The following is a 13,886-nucleotide window of genomic DNA, read 5'->3' as shown; positions in this document are numbered from 1 at the left end:
AAGGTTTAAAAATGTAGGAAAAGCTTATCCGCCATGACCTGAATTCAGGGTTCTCTTTCTGTGACGTCAAACACCTGTAAGCAGAGTAAAGTAGAACTGCTTTAGGAATTTGTAATGTCCATTCTAGCAGAGGAAACCCAGAAAACTGAATTAGTCACAGAATAGGAAGAGAAATATTTTCAAATATTATCCTAAAATGTATTTGTAATTTTAAGTCTCGCCACGTTCTGCAAATCAATTGGGATGTTAAAAGTAGTTGTAAAGCACCGTAGGTCGCTGCTAGAGGCTTATGTTTGTATTCATAGGAAACATCCAGCATTTTATTCTGAGTAACAAACCTGCAGAAGTGTCTTTTTGTGTCATTCAAATAATTCATGTTATGTGTAAGGACTTATGAGTATCACTAATGTTTTGTTCTTAATTCAGCAATTGTGGCAAAACAATTTAAATATCTGTAAGAATGAAAAAGTCACTTCCATTCTGTATAAGAAATCAGTAAGTGTTGATTTCCTTCTTGAAATATAGTTGAGCTAAACTTTTTGTGTACATTGTTGGGACCAACTAACAAATGTGGGCATGAGAACATGTTTCTTATGACCACTCCACGGAGCAGGTGGTTATAATGTTTAGTTGTGATGTAGCAGAATGTTAACATCTGAAATCTGTCTGGTCATGACTGTAGTTTTAAGCATTAAACTTTTGTGTAAAATAACATCCTTTGTTGCCATTAGTAAACAGCATGGTATGAATTTACCACTTTTCTGGCCAGCCTGTAATAAGTGGAGCCTTGCTCCCCTCTTAAAAGAGAAATCTCACTCTTTAGAATAGAACTGGTTTAACCAGAAGAACTATAGAAAAATGTCAACTTTAAAATTGTTACATTTATGATTAAATATCCAGAAACTGCAGGAAAGGCTACATCTCTCCCTATATTTAACAACTTTTCGATCGGCTACTTCACTTGCAGACAGCGTTTATTTGAGAACTTGCGTATGTTGCCTCATGCACCTGGAGTACAGATGCAAGCCATTCCCGAGGATGCTGTTCATGAAGACAGTGGAGATGAGGATGGAGAAGATCCAGACAAACGCATTTCTAGTAGGAAATGTTATCTTTGGGTGTCCTGTTAGAATATGCCCCCGGAGTAAGGCCACTTTAAACATAATGGGCCAGATCCTCACCTCTGGTTATCTGTTTTCTGCCACTCCAGTTGAAAGATCCTGCCCATAGAGACTTCCTTCCAGTAGCTGAATGGAGAGGACATGGCCAGGACAGCGTGTTTCTATTGTCTGGCACTCCCCAGATGATGATATATGACCCTTTGGGCCTGTAGGTACCTGGTTACAAGTTGAGCTCAATAGACTGTTCTGATATATGCCAGAGTCTAGTCTAACCTGGCTTCTAGCTGGATCAACAATCTGGAGCATCGAGGAGGCTCCCTTTCATTCTAAATTTGTCACAAGAGCAGTTTGGCCAGGCTGGGAAATCTGGCCCAGAACAACAGCAAACCCAAAGGGAACATGGGTTACAGCCTCTTAAAATTTTGAATGTCATGTACCTTCAGAAACAGTATTAAGTAAAAAGAAAAGGAGTACTTGTGGCACCTTAGAGACAGTCTCTAAGGTACCACAAGTACTCCTTTTCTTTTTGCGACTACAGACTAGCACGGCTGCTACTCTGAAACCTGTATTATTAAGTGAATCAATATAGCTCCTGTAATGAAATGAGAGAATTTTTCAAAAATCTGAAAAGAATTCTTGGATACTTGGTAGATATGAGATGGGTGGTCAGAGCACTTTCTGAATTAATCACAGCAGGTTTAACTTGTTTTTTATTATAAGGTTTAAGTTGTATGGATCATATGATTGTAAGGATTGATATTTATTATTTCTAAACCATACCTAAGAGACAACTGCTTCATTTAACCTTCCATGATATCAGTAGTGGTAGTTTCACAGCTGCTTCTTGTCATCTTAATCTGTTGCCTAACTGTTGTAATCAGAACACTTTTCCCTGCTGCAGTTAATCATCTTGCTTCTGAATTTGTTCAGTACTTACTAAGCAATACCAAATAAATGGATTTTCACTTGTTTTTGTAACATTTCTTTATAATTATGTTTTAAGAGGTAACCCCAGGGTATCTGCAAATGTTTTGGCCATAGTTCTCTTTTCCTTTGATTAGAGGGCAAATTGCTGCTGGTCTCCTAACCAGTTGCTGAAAGCCAGTTTCACACGAATTCCTTTTTGAAAGATCTTTTGTCGTAAAACTTTCTCCTTCTGCTTGCCCTGAGTTCCTTTAATCTTTCTTTTTAATTTTAAATACTAGTTCGAGCGTCTGATAAGCGGATAGCCTGTGATGAAGAATTCTCTGATTCTGAGGATGAAGGGGAGGGTGGACGACGAAATGTTGCAGATCATAAGAAAGGAGCAAAGAAAGCCAGAATAGAAGAAGACAAGAAAGAGACTGAGGACAAAAAAACTGGTAAGAGCATAATGCTGTTTATTATTGTTCTCCCTTCCAACCCATTATAGCAGTGTTTCCCAAACTTAGAACACGGCTTGTTCAGGGAAAGCCCTTGGCGGGCCGGGCCGGTTTGTTTACCTGTTGCGTCCGCAGGTTCGGCCGATTGCGGCTTCCACTGGCTGCGGTTCGCTGCTCCAGGCCAGTGGGGGCCGTGGGAAGCGGCGGCCGGTACATCTCTTGGCCCACGCCGCATCCTGCAGTGGCGGACCGCAGCCAGGAGCTTTCCCCGAACAAGCAGCGTCCCAAGTTTCGGAAACACTGCATTATAGGATTGCACCTTTCTTAAAAGTGAATTTTGTTAACAGTAAGATACCCTACAACCATTAGCACAAAGAGTTAATGTGCTGTTTAAACGTTCATTCTCCTTCGACTGTTTCCACATGTCGATTCCATTCTAGGTGTGGGCATGGCTGTCAGAGATTTTTGCCTTAGCGGTACCCGTAGGGCCGGCTGCGGCGCCTTCTAAATCATGCTCCGCCCCTATGCCCCCTCAGTTCCATCTTACTGCCTGTGGTGGTCAGAGTACCTTTATTGCTTGGCAAGAGCTAGCAGTTTCTCTTCCTTGGACTTAGGGCCTTTGTACATAGTTTGCATATAGTAGTGTTAAGTAGTCGTTAAGTGTTTAGGGTCCCAGCGGGGACTTTGCCCCAGTCTCACGGGGTTAAGTCCTGCTCGGATTGCAACAGGCCTATATCTGTGAGTGACCCTTAAGTGCTTGGGGGAGTCACATGTTAAGGAGCAGTGCTGGATCTGAAAAAACTTTTGGCCCTGCAACCAAAAAGAGAGGGATGTCTGCCTCAGGGCTCTCCAGATGGAATCTTCCCTCTGCCCAGCTTCCGAGCCTTCTAGGCAGGTCACACCGAGGGCCGCGGTCTCTGTGCGCAGCGCACCACCAGCACCTGGCTCCTTCCAGCACCGTTTGCTGGTTCCGAAGAAGAAGGCAAAGAAGCACTCCCTGGCACCAAGCAAGAAGGCCCAGGAATCATCTATCAAAGGACCCGGGCCTGCCCGCCAGGCTACTCTGGAGCAATGCGAATGTGCCTGCCTGGTTGGGGCTCCCAGCCCCCTTAAAGGTCCACCACCGACTCTGAGAAGTGTATGGGATCCACACCCATGCCTGCATTGTCGTAATCCCAGGCTCCCCAGGCGCAGAGAGAGCACAGGTCTCCACCTGCTCCAGTGACAACCTTGGTGCCACAGGACCTAGCTAAGACTCCCCAGAAGTGCAAGCCCACCATTAAGACCTGTCAGTGGACAGGGGAATACTGCCAGTTGCCAGACAGAAAACAGTGATCTTTGTCGTCGTGTCGAGAATCCAAGGGCAGGTCCCAGTCACATCGTCTGTCGCCCAGGCTGGCATCCAGATCCCCTCGATGCTACTCACCACACGGGGTTGTCGCTCCCCATATTATTCCTGGGCACTGCTCACTCTCTTGCCGGTCTCCCTGGCACCAGTATCGCTCTCCCTGGTGTGGTTACCAGTCAGTTACGCCTAGTCAACGATCACCAGTAGCCACGACCTGTAAGCAAATATAGCTGTCGATGGCACCTCCCTGGTCTCTGGAAGGTGGTACGTCCGGTACAGAGGGCCAGTTCAGCCCATCACCCAGGTCCCATTGGCGTCATTGGGCACAAGCCCGCTCCCTCATCTGCGGCTCCGCAGTTGCAGCATGGCCAGTGGCCAACACAGTGGCAGTATTGGAGAACGTGGGGCATTCTGGTTGTGATGATGCCCCCTTCACAGCACTTCTTGGTGGCCACATCGGAGCACCAGTCAGCAGCCGCATCGGGCCCGGTACTGGACGCACATTCCGAGATCGGGACGGAGGAACCTGTGCCCAATCCTAAGCCTCCTTCTCCGACGATGGTCAAGACCCCAGCATCTCCACCAGCAGTGCAGTCTTCCTTGTCATCCCTGGACAATGCGGTCGCAGGACCTTCCAGAGCTAGCCTGCTGGATGACTTTCAGGAGCATCAAGCCTTTCTTCTTCGAGTGCTGTCCCTGTGGGTGCGCGTTTGTGTATTTGTGCTCATAGTTGGAGACTTTTGGTAGCAGTTCCCAGTTGGGTCGCACATGTGTTGTCCCTGCCTCTCACTGCTGCAGGCAGTTAACCGATGCTGTGCGACCAACCTCCTCTCAGTTCTTTCTCTACTGCCCTTGGCTTTGAGTAGGAGCAATCAGCAGCGCCTCGCTACTTTGCAGTTACTTAGTTTCATTGTTAACATAGACAGGACTAAACCATCCCATAAATCACCCGTACTGTTTCTATCCATCACCGAATGCTCCAAAAGGAGCACCATCTCTAAACAAAGACTTCTCAAGTAGATCCATAATCGCACAAAACTCTGTCATCGGTGCGCCTGCCAGTCCCTCATGGGGATTCACTCACATCCCACTAGAGCCTTATCAGACTCCCACGGCTTCCCTGCACAATGTACCTATCACGAACATTTGTAGAGTTGCTACATGGGCCTCTGTTGTACCAATAAATTAAAAACCAGCAGGCTCTTATTAAGGGGAAAAAGGCAAAATACCACATTTATTGTGAATACAGAAAGAATCATAGTAAGCAGTTAGTTATAGTTATAACGTTCCATTCAATCTCATATTTATTCACACACACACACCACACACACACACACACACACGTTCTGCAAGGTTGTTATCATAGTTACCAGCCTTAGAGTTGCTCACGCCAAGCCACAGGCCAGGTGGCCTGGACATGAGGAGGGAGCAGGGCCTTGTCAGATGCTCATCTGATGCTCCTGGAAGTTGGTTTGCAGAATCAGACCCCAAAGTTCTCACTTTCTAGAGTCCATTTTTATAGGAATTTCTTCCTATGCCAGTCTATGGGAATTGCTTCATCATGCTGTTACTGAATCAGTCAGCAGATGGCACGTTCCTGACGGCTCCATGCTGCTAGATGTTATCTTGTTCTTTGGTTCTCCCATTCTTGAGGCTGTTGGGTGGATTCCAGTCTGCCCTCCGGGGGTCCTCTGGTTATTTCCACTTGACGCCTTCTTCAGCCGATGGACACTGCATTCTTAAGCTGGCACCTCCCTGATCATTCAGTTATTATCCACACCAAGCATACATCCACATACATCCTCTATCTCTATTTTCATCACAATTGTTAACAAAGCAAGATGAATACAACAAAAGGGCGGGGAGTCTCTGGGTGCTTTTCTGTTGTTACAAAGTATTGCTTTGAGTCTCTCTCTGTGTGAGTAGTTGTTGTTACAAAGAATTGCTTTGAGAACAGACTCTGTCTTAGAATGTACTAACACAATTAGCAGCTTGCAAGTTTCACACAGAGAGGGAGAGAAACAGTACCAAAAACCAAGAGACCTCTTAATTAGTAATACCCTGGAATTTAAACTATGGGGAATCAAACTCATTTGTGATTTTAATACAGAACTTCTTTAATATGATCCAACACCTCAGCCCATACATTTAGACAGCACTATGTCTTAGAACAACAGGCAACATCTGATACCTCCTTCTCATGCTCTGTACTATCGAAGGTTATGACTTCAACGCCGAAGCCCCTCCTTCCATCGGAGGACACTGCTCTGAAGTCACCTAAAGTGGAGCACCCAGAGGGACAGCACTCGAAGAAGAAGAGACGGTTACTCACCTTGTGCAGTAACTGAGGTTCTTCGAGTTGTGTCCCTATGGGTGCTCCATTACCCTCCCTCCTCCCCTCTACTTCAGAGTTTCCTTATTAGTCTCTACAGTAGAGAAGGAACTGAGTGGGGGTTGGTATCATAGCGTCGGTTAACTGCCAGCAGCAGCGCGAGGCAGGGACCATGCATGTGTGACCCAACCAGGCACTGCTACCAAAAGTCTCCGACTACGAGCACAAGGGCGCACAAACACCTACAATGGAGCACCCACATGGACACACATCTCGAAAAACCTCAGTTACTGTACAAGGTGAGTAACCTTCTCTTCTCTGGTGCATGGCTGAGAGCTTGGGGCTCAAGGTGCAGGAGATGGCAGAGCAGGAGGACACCCTCTTCAATGTCCTCTCAGCCTCTACGCCAACCCCGGTCGCCTTGCTCGTACACGATGCAGTCCTCAAAATAGCCAAGACCCTGTGACAGACCCACTCCTCCATCCCTCCCACCTCGAAAAGGGCAAAGAAAAAGTATCTTGTGCCGGCCAAAGATTTTGAATACCTTTATATCCACCCACCCACCCCCAGGCTCGCTGGTTGTGTCTGCGGCCAAAGAGAAGGACAAGCAGGTTCCCCCAAGAGTTTGGCATCCTAGTGGAGGAAGGTACTGTGGTGGCCAGATGTTCCCTGCAGATGGCATGGGACTCGGCGGCAAGGGTGGTCGCATTGGCGGTGGTCGTGTGACGAAGCTCCTGGCTCCAAATGGCAGGAATCTCCCAGGAGATGCAGGCCTCGACCCAGGACCTCCCTTTTGATGGAGTTAGTCCGTTCTCCAGTCAAACAGGCCCCAGACTGCACAGGTTGAAAGACACTAGGGCTACCCTTCGCACATTGGACATGCACATGCCGCAATCAGCCAGGAAGCCCTTCCGGCCACCACCAGTTCCAAGACCCTGGCAAACCTACCAGGGATCTACAGGGAGAAGGGCTGTAAGTTTTAGCTGTCGTCACCCTTCTTCCTCCTGCTCACCAGCCCAGCCTGGCCCCACCAAACACCCAGGGGGCCAGAAGCGATACTTTGGAGGGTGCGCACAAGAGCGACACCCTAGTCAGTCAACCAGATCCTACCCACCTTTTCCTCAACCACCTCTCTCCCTATAGCTTGGCCTGGTCGCGGTTTACCTCGGACCACTGGATGTAGTAGCTCGGGGCTAGACCTTACGATTCTTGGCCGCCCCTCTTTCCCGTCCCCCCACTTTCCTGTCCCTCTCTGGGGACACTTCTCACAAGCAACTCCTCGTTCAGGAGGTTGAGAAGCTCCTGGGCTTGGGGGCTGTAGAGGAAGTTCCTCGGGACATGGAAGAAAGAAGATTCTACTTCCATTACTTCCTAATCCCGAAAGCCAAAAGGGGCCTCAGACCCATCCTGGACCTGAATCGCCTCAACAAGTCTCTCAAGAAGTTGAAGTTCTGCATGGTCTCCCTGGCCTCCATCATTCCTTCCCTGGATCCAGGGGACTGGTACACCACTCTCAACTTAAAGGACACTTACTTCCATGTCTCCGTGTTCACAGGGCACAGGCGTTTCCTGTGTTTCGTAGTAGCCAGGCACCACTTCCAGTTCACGGTGATACCCTTTGGCCTGTCCTCAGCCCCCAGGACATTCACGAAATGTGTGGCACCATTGCAGCTTACCTGAGACGTCGAGGGGTCCAGATCTTCTTGTATTTTAACGATTGGCTCATCAGGGGCAAGTCTCCAGAGCAGGTGCAATGGAGCCTCGATCTGATGCAGTCCATCTGCAACTATCTGGGCCTGTTAATAAACAGAGAGAAGTGCACGTTAATGCCAGTTCAGTGCATAGAGTTTATTGGAGCAGTTCTCGACTCCACGCAGGCCAGGGCCTTCCTTCCAGAAGTGTGTTTTTAGGCATGTCGGATTTGATCGCCCACATAAAGAGCCATCCGCTCACCACGGCTCACACATGCCTGCGATTGAGGGCCACATGGCTACGTGCACATACCTGGTCAGTCATGCCCGACTTCATCTGCGGCCTCTGCAGGCGCGGCTGACCTCAGTCTATAACCCCAGCAGGCATGCCCTGGACTGAGTGGTCATGGTACCAAGCCACGTCCTCTCATCCTTGGACTGGTGGCTGGACCCTGAGTCGGTGCTGGAGGGGGTTCCCTTTGTGACCCCGTTTCCCACCTTGGTCTCGGACGCGTCAGACCTGGCCTGGGGAGCCCACTTGGGCAAGCTCAACACCCAGGGCCGCTAGCTACCAAACGATCTAGCCCTTCTTATCAACGTCCAGGAGCTCAGAGCAGTTCGCCTGGCGTGGCCAGCCTTCTTTCCCCACCTGAAATGTGGTGTAGGTTTTGACTGACAATACAGCCACGATGTATTACATCAACAGACAGGGTGGCGTCAGATCTTCGGCCCTTTGTCAGGAGGCACTCAGCCTTTGGGACTTTTGTGTGTGGTATGCCATTCATCTGGTAGCCGCCCACCTGCCTGGAACCAGGATTGTCCTGGCAGATCACCTCAGCAGGGCCTCCTCGTCTCACCACGGATGGTCGCTTCATCCGGAGGTGGTCAGCCTAATCTCCCACAGATGGGGGACTCCCCAGGTGGACCTGTTTGCGTCTAGGCAGAACAGAAAGTGCCACATGTTCTGTTCTCTTCAGGGCAGGGACAAGGGCTCCCTGTCAGATGCTTTCCTGATTCCGTGGTCAGGAGCGCTGACGTATGCCTTCCCGCCGGTGCCATTGATCCACAAGATACTTCGAAAGGTGAAGCAAGACAGAGCATCGGTTATCCTCATAGCCCAAGTGTGGCCTCATCAACACTGATTCGGTATGCTCCTTAGTCTTTTGGCAGCTACCCCATTGCAGCTGCCTCTTAGGACGGATCTGCAGTTCCAGAACCATGGCAACCTGCTGCACCCGAAGCTGGCGTCTTTGCACTTGACAGCTTGGCTGCTGCATGGCTGAGTATGGACGAACAGGAGTGCTCCACTAGTGTCCAGCAAGAAGCCTTCCACCAGGGCTACCTTTTTGGCAAAGTGGAAGCGGTTCACGTGTTGGTCCTTGGACCGACACATTCGTGCAGAAGAGGCCCCGCTGCAGGACATCCTGGACTATTTACTGCACCTTAAGCACCAAGACCTGTTGCTATCTTCAGTCAAGGTACGCCTGCGGCTGTTTCGGCATTCCACCCTCTGTTTCAAGGCCAGTTGGTCTTCGCCGATCCCATGATGGCATGGTTCCTGAAAGGCCTGGAATGCCTTTACCTGCATGTCCAGGATCCGGTTCCCCCTTGGGACCTGAAACTTGTGCTGTCAAGGCTCATGGGTCCCCACTTCGAATTCTTGGCTTCCTGCTCCCTCCTGCTGCTCTCCTGGAAGGTTTCCTTCTTGGTCGCTGTAACTTCGGCTCGTAGGGTGTCTGAGATCAGGGCACTCACGCCATAGCCTCCCTATATGGTCCTGTATGCAGGCTGCATACCATGGATGTCAGACAGGCTCTGGCCTTCTACATTGATAGAACAAAGCCATTCCATAAGTCAACGCAGTTGTTTGTTGCTGTTGCAGACAGGATGAAAGGTTGCCCAGTGTCAGCCCAGAGAATCTCGTTTTGGATTACAGGCTGCATTCACTACTGCTATGAGCTTGCAAAGGTTCCCTTGCTGACAATCGTGACGGGTCATTCGACTAGGGCACAGGTGTCATCAGCAGCCTTCCTGGCGCAGGTGCCGATCCAAGAGATCTATCAGGCTTCCACCTGGTCGTCCGTCCACACATTCGCATCTCACTACGTGCTGATCTAGCAGGCTCAAGACGATGCTGGCTTTGTCAGAGCAGTGCTGCAAGCTGCAAGACTGTGAACTCCACGCCCACCTCCGTTGATTCTGCTGGTGAGTCACCTAGAATGAAATTGACATGAGCAAGTACTCGAAGAAAAACTGTTACCTACCTTTCATAACTGTTGTTCTTCAAGATGTGTTGCTCATGTCCATTCCATTACCCACCCTCCTGCCTCTCTGTCGAAGTTGTCGGCAAGAAGGAACTGAGAGGGCGTAGGGCCGGCAGCGCCTGATATGCTGCAGCCTGAAAGGGACGCTCCAGAGGGCGCCACAGCTGGCCCTATGAATACCGCTAAGGCAAAAATCTCCAGCCATGCACGTGGGCATGTGTACGCCTAGAATGGAATGGACATGAGCAACACATCTCGAAGAACAACAGTTACGAAAGGTAGGCAACCATTTTTTCTTTCCAGTCATACTGAAGAAAAAAATCTAATAAAATCTAAAATGCATGCTTGTATAGGTACCGAAACAGTACTTACAGTCCAGGAGTGGTGTTCTAAATGCAAATCTTTGCCACTGTGGTTTCAAATCCTGAAGCCAGTAATTTGTATAGCTCTAATGAAGTGGTGAATGAAAAAAGGTTCTGTGTAGCTGATGGCCTAAGTTATGATATGTTGTTTATTTAATAAGATGTAATTTGCAAATAAACAGCCTAGGTTCCTGAAGGTTTTTTCCCTCAGTCTTAAGAAAATTATTTTAGATTGTGTTTCTGGAGTCCTTTCAAGTATTTCAAGTGTGACACTGTTTTTCTTTCTCAATTGTTTTTAGATGTTAAGGAGGAAGATAAATCCAAGGACAGTAGCGGTGAAAAGACAGACACCAAAGGGTAAATCCCTCAGTATTAAACTGTAAAATATTTGTGCTGTAGAGAACATTCATTAACTTTCAGTGATTTTCCACAGTTAACATATCTTCGTACAGATGGCTATATATCAATGTGAGGTTATAAATCAGTGTCAGGAGTTACTAAAATACTTTAAAATGTGTGATGGGGAGCTCTAATTGCATCTTTATCAACAGCTAGTCTAAAAGACACTCTCAAAATGAAATTATGCCCTGTTTAATAGTTCTATATCTTTTGCCTTTGAACAGAGCGAAATCAGAACTGCTCAGCAATCCTTGAATTAAAGATAGCCTCACACCAATTACAGAACACAATACTAGAGTGGGAAAATACTAAAAGAAGAAGAGTTTTTCATGTTGAGAGAGACTGCTGATTTCATTTTGTACTATTTGGCATGGACTGTATTTATTTTCATTCGGCTTTGTTTTGGTTTTTGGCAAGTTGTATTGTGAGTTTTCTAATTATGAAGCAGAAATTCCTTTCTTCACCATGCTTTATGTAATAGTATTTAAAATGGATGTGAGTTATTATGTTAAATGTCTAAACTGATCTATTAAAGTAATTTGCCTTTCCTGAGCTGATTTTACCTTTTTGTAATTATATCTTTATTAAAAAAAATTGTACTTGTTTTTCTTTTGTCCATCATTGCATTATATAGAAAGCATTTCCATATATAGTAAAGATAAACAGTCAGTTGCTGGGAGATTTAAGAGGACAGTCTGTATGTACGTACGCTGATCTGTGCACGTTGTAATGACTCATAGTACATGGACTGTGAAACAGTGACTGATGTACCTGTTATACTTACAGTAAATAATGGAAAAGTAGGTATGGGGACATTGTGCCTGGATGTATGAGCATAACATTTGGAAGCAGAAGGTTAAAACTCTGCACCTCCTGGTTGTATTGTATAACAGGACAAATGCCTTATACTCTAGCAGCAGTATACTCTGCTGTTTGTCTTGTTATGGATTAATTTGATAACCAGCAATTAAGTCCTGGATTGGGTGTACTGCAGAATCCCTTCTGACCCTTAGAACTTCAAGCTGAAAAGAACCATATCCCTTTTTTAAACAAAACTTTGTTTGTTCGTTTCCCCTTTTTTTCCTTTTGAACAATTAGTCAGTCAATCCTGGCACCTGAATTTGTGATCCTGTTATATAGGTTCCTCATTCTAGATTAATAATCTCCATACCAGCCAGCTTGCTTCACACTAGAGAGAAATGTGGGGAAACTGTATGGACACTTTATTCACTAAGGGTAGTGTTATCCTTTCTTGCAAGGAAATATTCATTATTAGTGTTCTTTTCTTTCCCTTTCCTTTTTCCCATTTCTTCCTTCCCCTGTACCCAAAAAAAGTGCAGTTAAGTGTAGTCTCTTTCCTGTTGCTTCATAGTTCAAGGATTTCCACTAATAAGAATTATGCATTCATGGCATCTTTAGAAGGTTTATAGTAAAGATAACATGACCAAGTAATTTACATCCTTTCCTTGTCACTAAGGAGAAAGCTGATCATTTTTGAAGGTTTGAGGAGAAAAGGATTGAAGCGGTCTGTCTCCAAGACTGGAGTACTATAATAAAAGGACTCATTAATCCATATTTTCCTAACAAACTCTTCAGCTTTCTACTGTATTTAGTAATTCCACTTTGAGCATTTGGACATGGTGGGCCAAAATTTAACCTAATGACATGGAGCTTAAATGTACATTGCTGCAGACTGCAGAAAAAATGTTCTAATTTTTTTTTTCAACTATACAATGTGTAAGTACAGTTCTTCTTCAAGTGATTGTTCATGTCCATTTGAAGCAGGTGTGTGGGTGCTGCGTGCACGCCAGTGGGAAATTTTTTTCCCCCTAGCAGCGTCCATAGGGTCGGCCTGGGTGCCCCCTGGGGTGGTGCCTTCATGGTGCCCAATATCTGGCCCCACCAACCCCCTACCCCCTCAGTTCCTTCTTACCGCCTGTGACGGCTATCTGGAACTTTGCTCGCTCTTGCAGCAAGTGCCTTAGCAGTGTCTTTGTTCTTAGTGTAAATAGTTTTTCTATATAGTTGTACTTCTCACATAGTAGTGTTTGGTAGATAGTTAGTTTCCCCTCCGGGGGTATGTCTGGGTCTCCTGGGTTAAACTCTGTGAGTCCTGTGGCAAGTTTATGCCCAAGAGTGATCCTCACTCGTCCTGCCTGCTGTGCCTTGGTGAGACTCACCAAAAGGACAAGTGCCGCATTTGCAAGGGTTTCCGCCCAAGAACCCTTAAGGACAGAGAGCAGAAACTGAAACTCCTGCTCATGGAGGCGGCTCTGAGACCGCAATCCAACCCAGGACCCAACGACCCGGCACCGAGCAGGTCCTCTTCGGTGCGCAGCACTCCGGCACCAACGGCGCATGAAACTGGCCAGACTAAGGACTCTAAAGCCCACTGGCACCGCCACTATTCGGGACATAGGGCGTCGGCATCAGTTCTCCATCTCCGGTGCCGGTAAAGAAGAAGAGGCCCGCGAGGGATCGATCACCATACACCCTCCTCCCCCCCCCCGAAGCCTAAGGGGCCGATGTCGTCCGCGAGTGGCTCAGCACAGACCACGTCCACCTTGCTTCCACCCAGGGTCTCGTCGACTCCTGTCTCGGCTGGGATCCAGTCAAGTCCGAACCCTCCTCAGTCCCCGGACCATCTGGTGAACATACAACCACCATTGATACCGGAGGCGTTCGAGGCGGCAACGGACCTGATGCGCCTCCCGGTGCCGTCCTTCCCCCAAAGGAGGGACAAGTCTCTGGCGACCGCATGGCCCCTGTTTCACTCCAGGGGCAAGCCAACCATGATGGCTCGTCAGTCTCCATCTCCGGCACCGCCTGCACAGACACAGGAAGCACGCCGCTCCCCGGAGTCAAGTCGACGTTTGTTGGTGACCCAGGGGATTGCTCCTCCATGGTCGTCTTATTCGGAGACCTCAGAGTAGGAGGTAGACTCAGCTCCTTCGAGCAGATCGCACAGCAGAAGATCCCAGTCCCGGCGCAGTCACCAACCGTACCCG

At 47.7% G+C, this 13,886-nt stretch overlaps 1 protein-coding gene across 1 annotated transcript in view; it reads left to right on the top strand.

The window, feature by feature from the left end:
- The window catches only part of HDAC2 (histone deacetylase 2), a 57,829-nt gene extending 46,381 nt beyond the window's left edge, over positions 1 to 11,448 (top strand). Inside the window, exons 11-14 of the mRNA XM_073337100.2 lie at positions 968 to 1,098; positions 2,327 to 2,482; positions 10,779 to 10,836; positions 11,103 to 11,448. Coding sequence (XP_073193201.1) covers positions 968 to 1,098; positions 2,327 to 2,482; positions 10,779 to 10,836; positions 11,103 to 11,133 — 376 coding nt within the window. The 3' untranslated portion in view covers positions 11,134 to 11,448. The remainder of the gene's footprint in view (positions 1 to 967; positions 1,099 to 2,326; positions 2,483 to 10,778; positions 10,837 to 11,102) is intronic.
- The last annotated feature ends 2,438 nt before the right edge of the window (positions 11,449 to 13,886 follow it).

Source organism: Lepidochelys kempii, chromosome 3 (genome assembly GCF_965140285.1).
Source record: "Lepidochelys kempii isolate rLepKem1 chromosome 3, rLepKem1.hap1, whole genome shotgun sequence".
In the NCBI taxonomy this organism is placed as follows: domain Eukaryota; kingdom Metazoa; phylum Chordata; order Testudines; family Cheloniidae; genus Lepidochelys; species Lepidochelys kempii.
The sequence above is the reverse complement of the archived record's forward strand: the minus strand, read 5'-3'. Positions and strand labels throughout refer to the sequence as shown.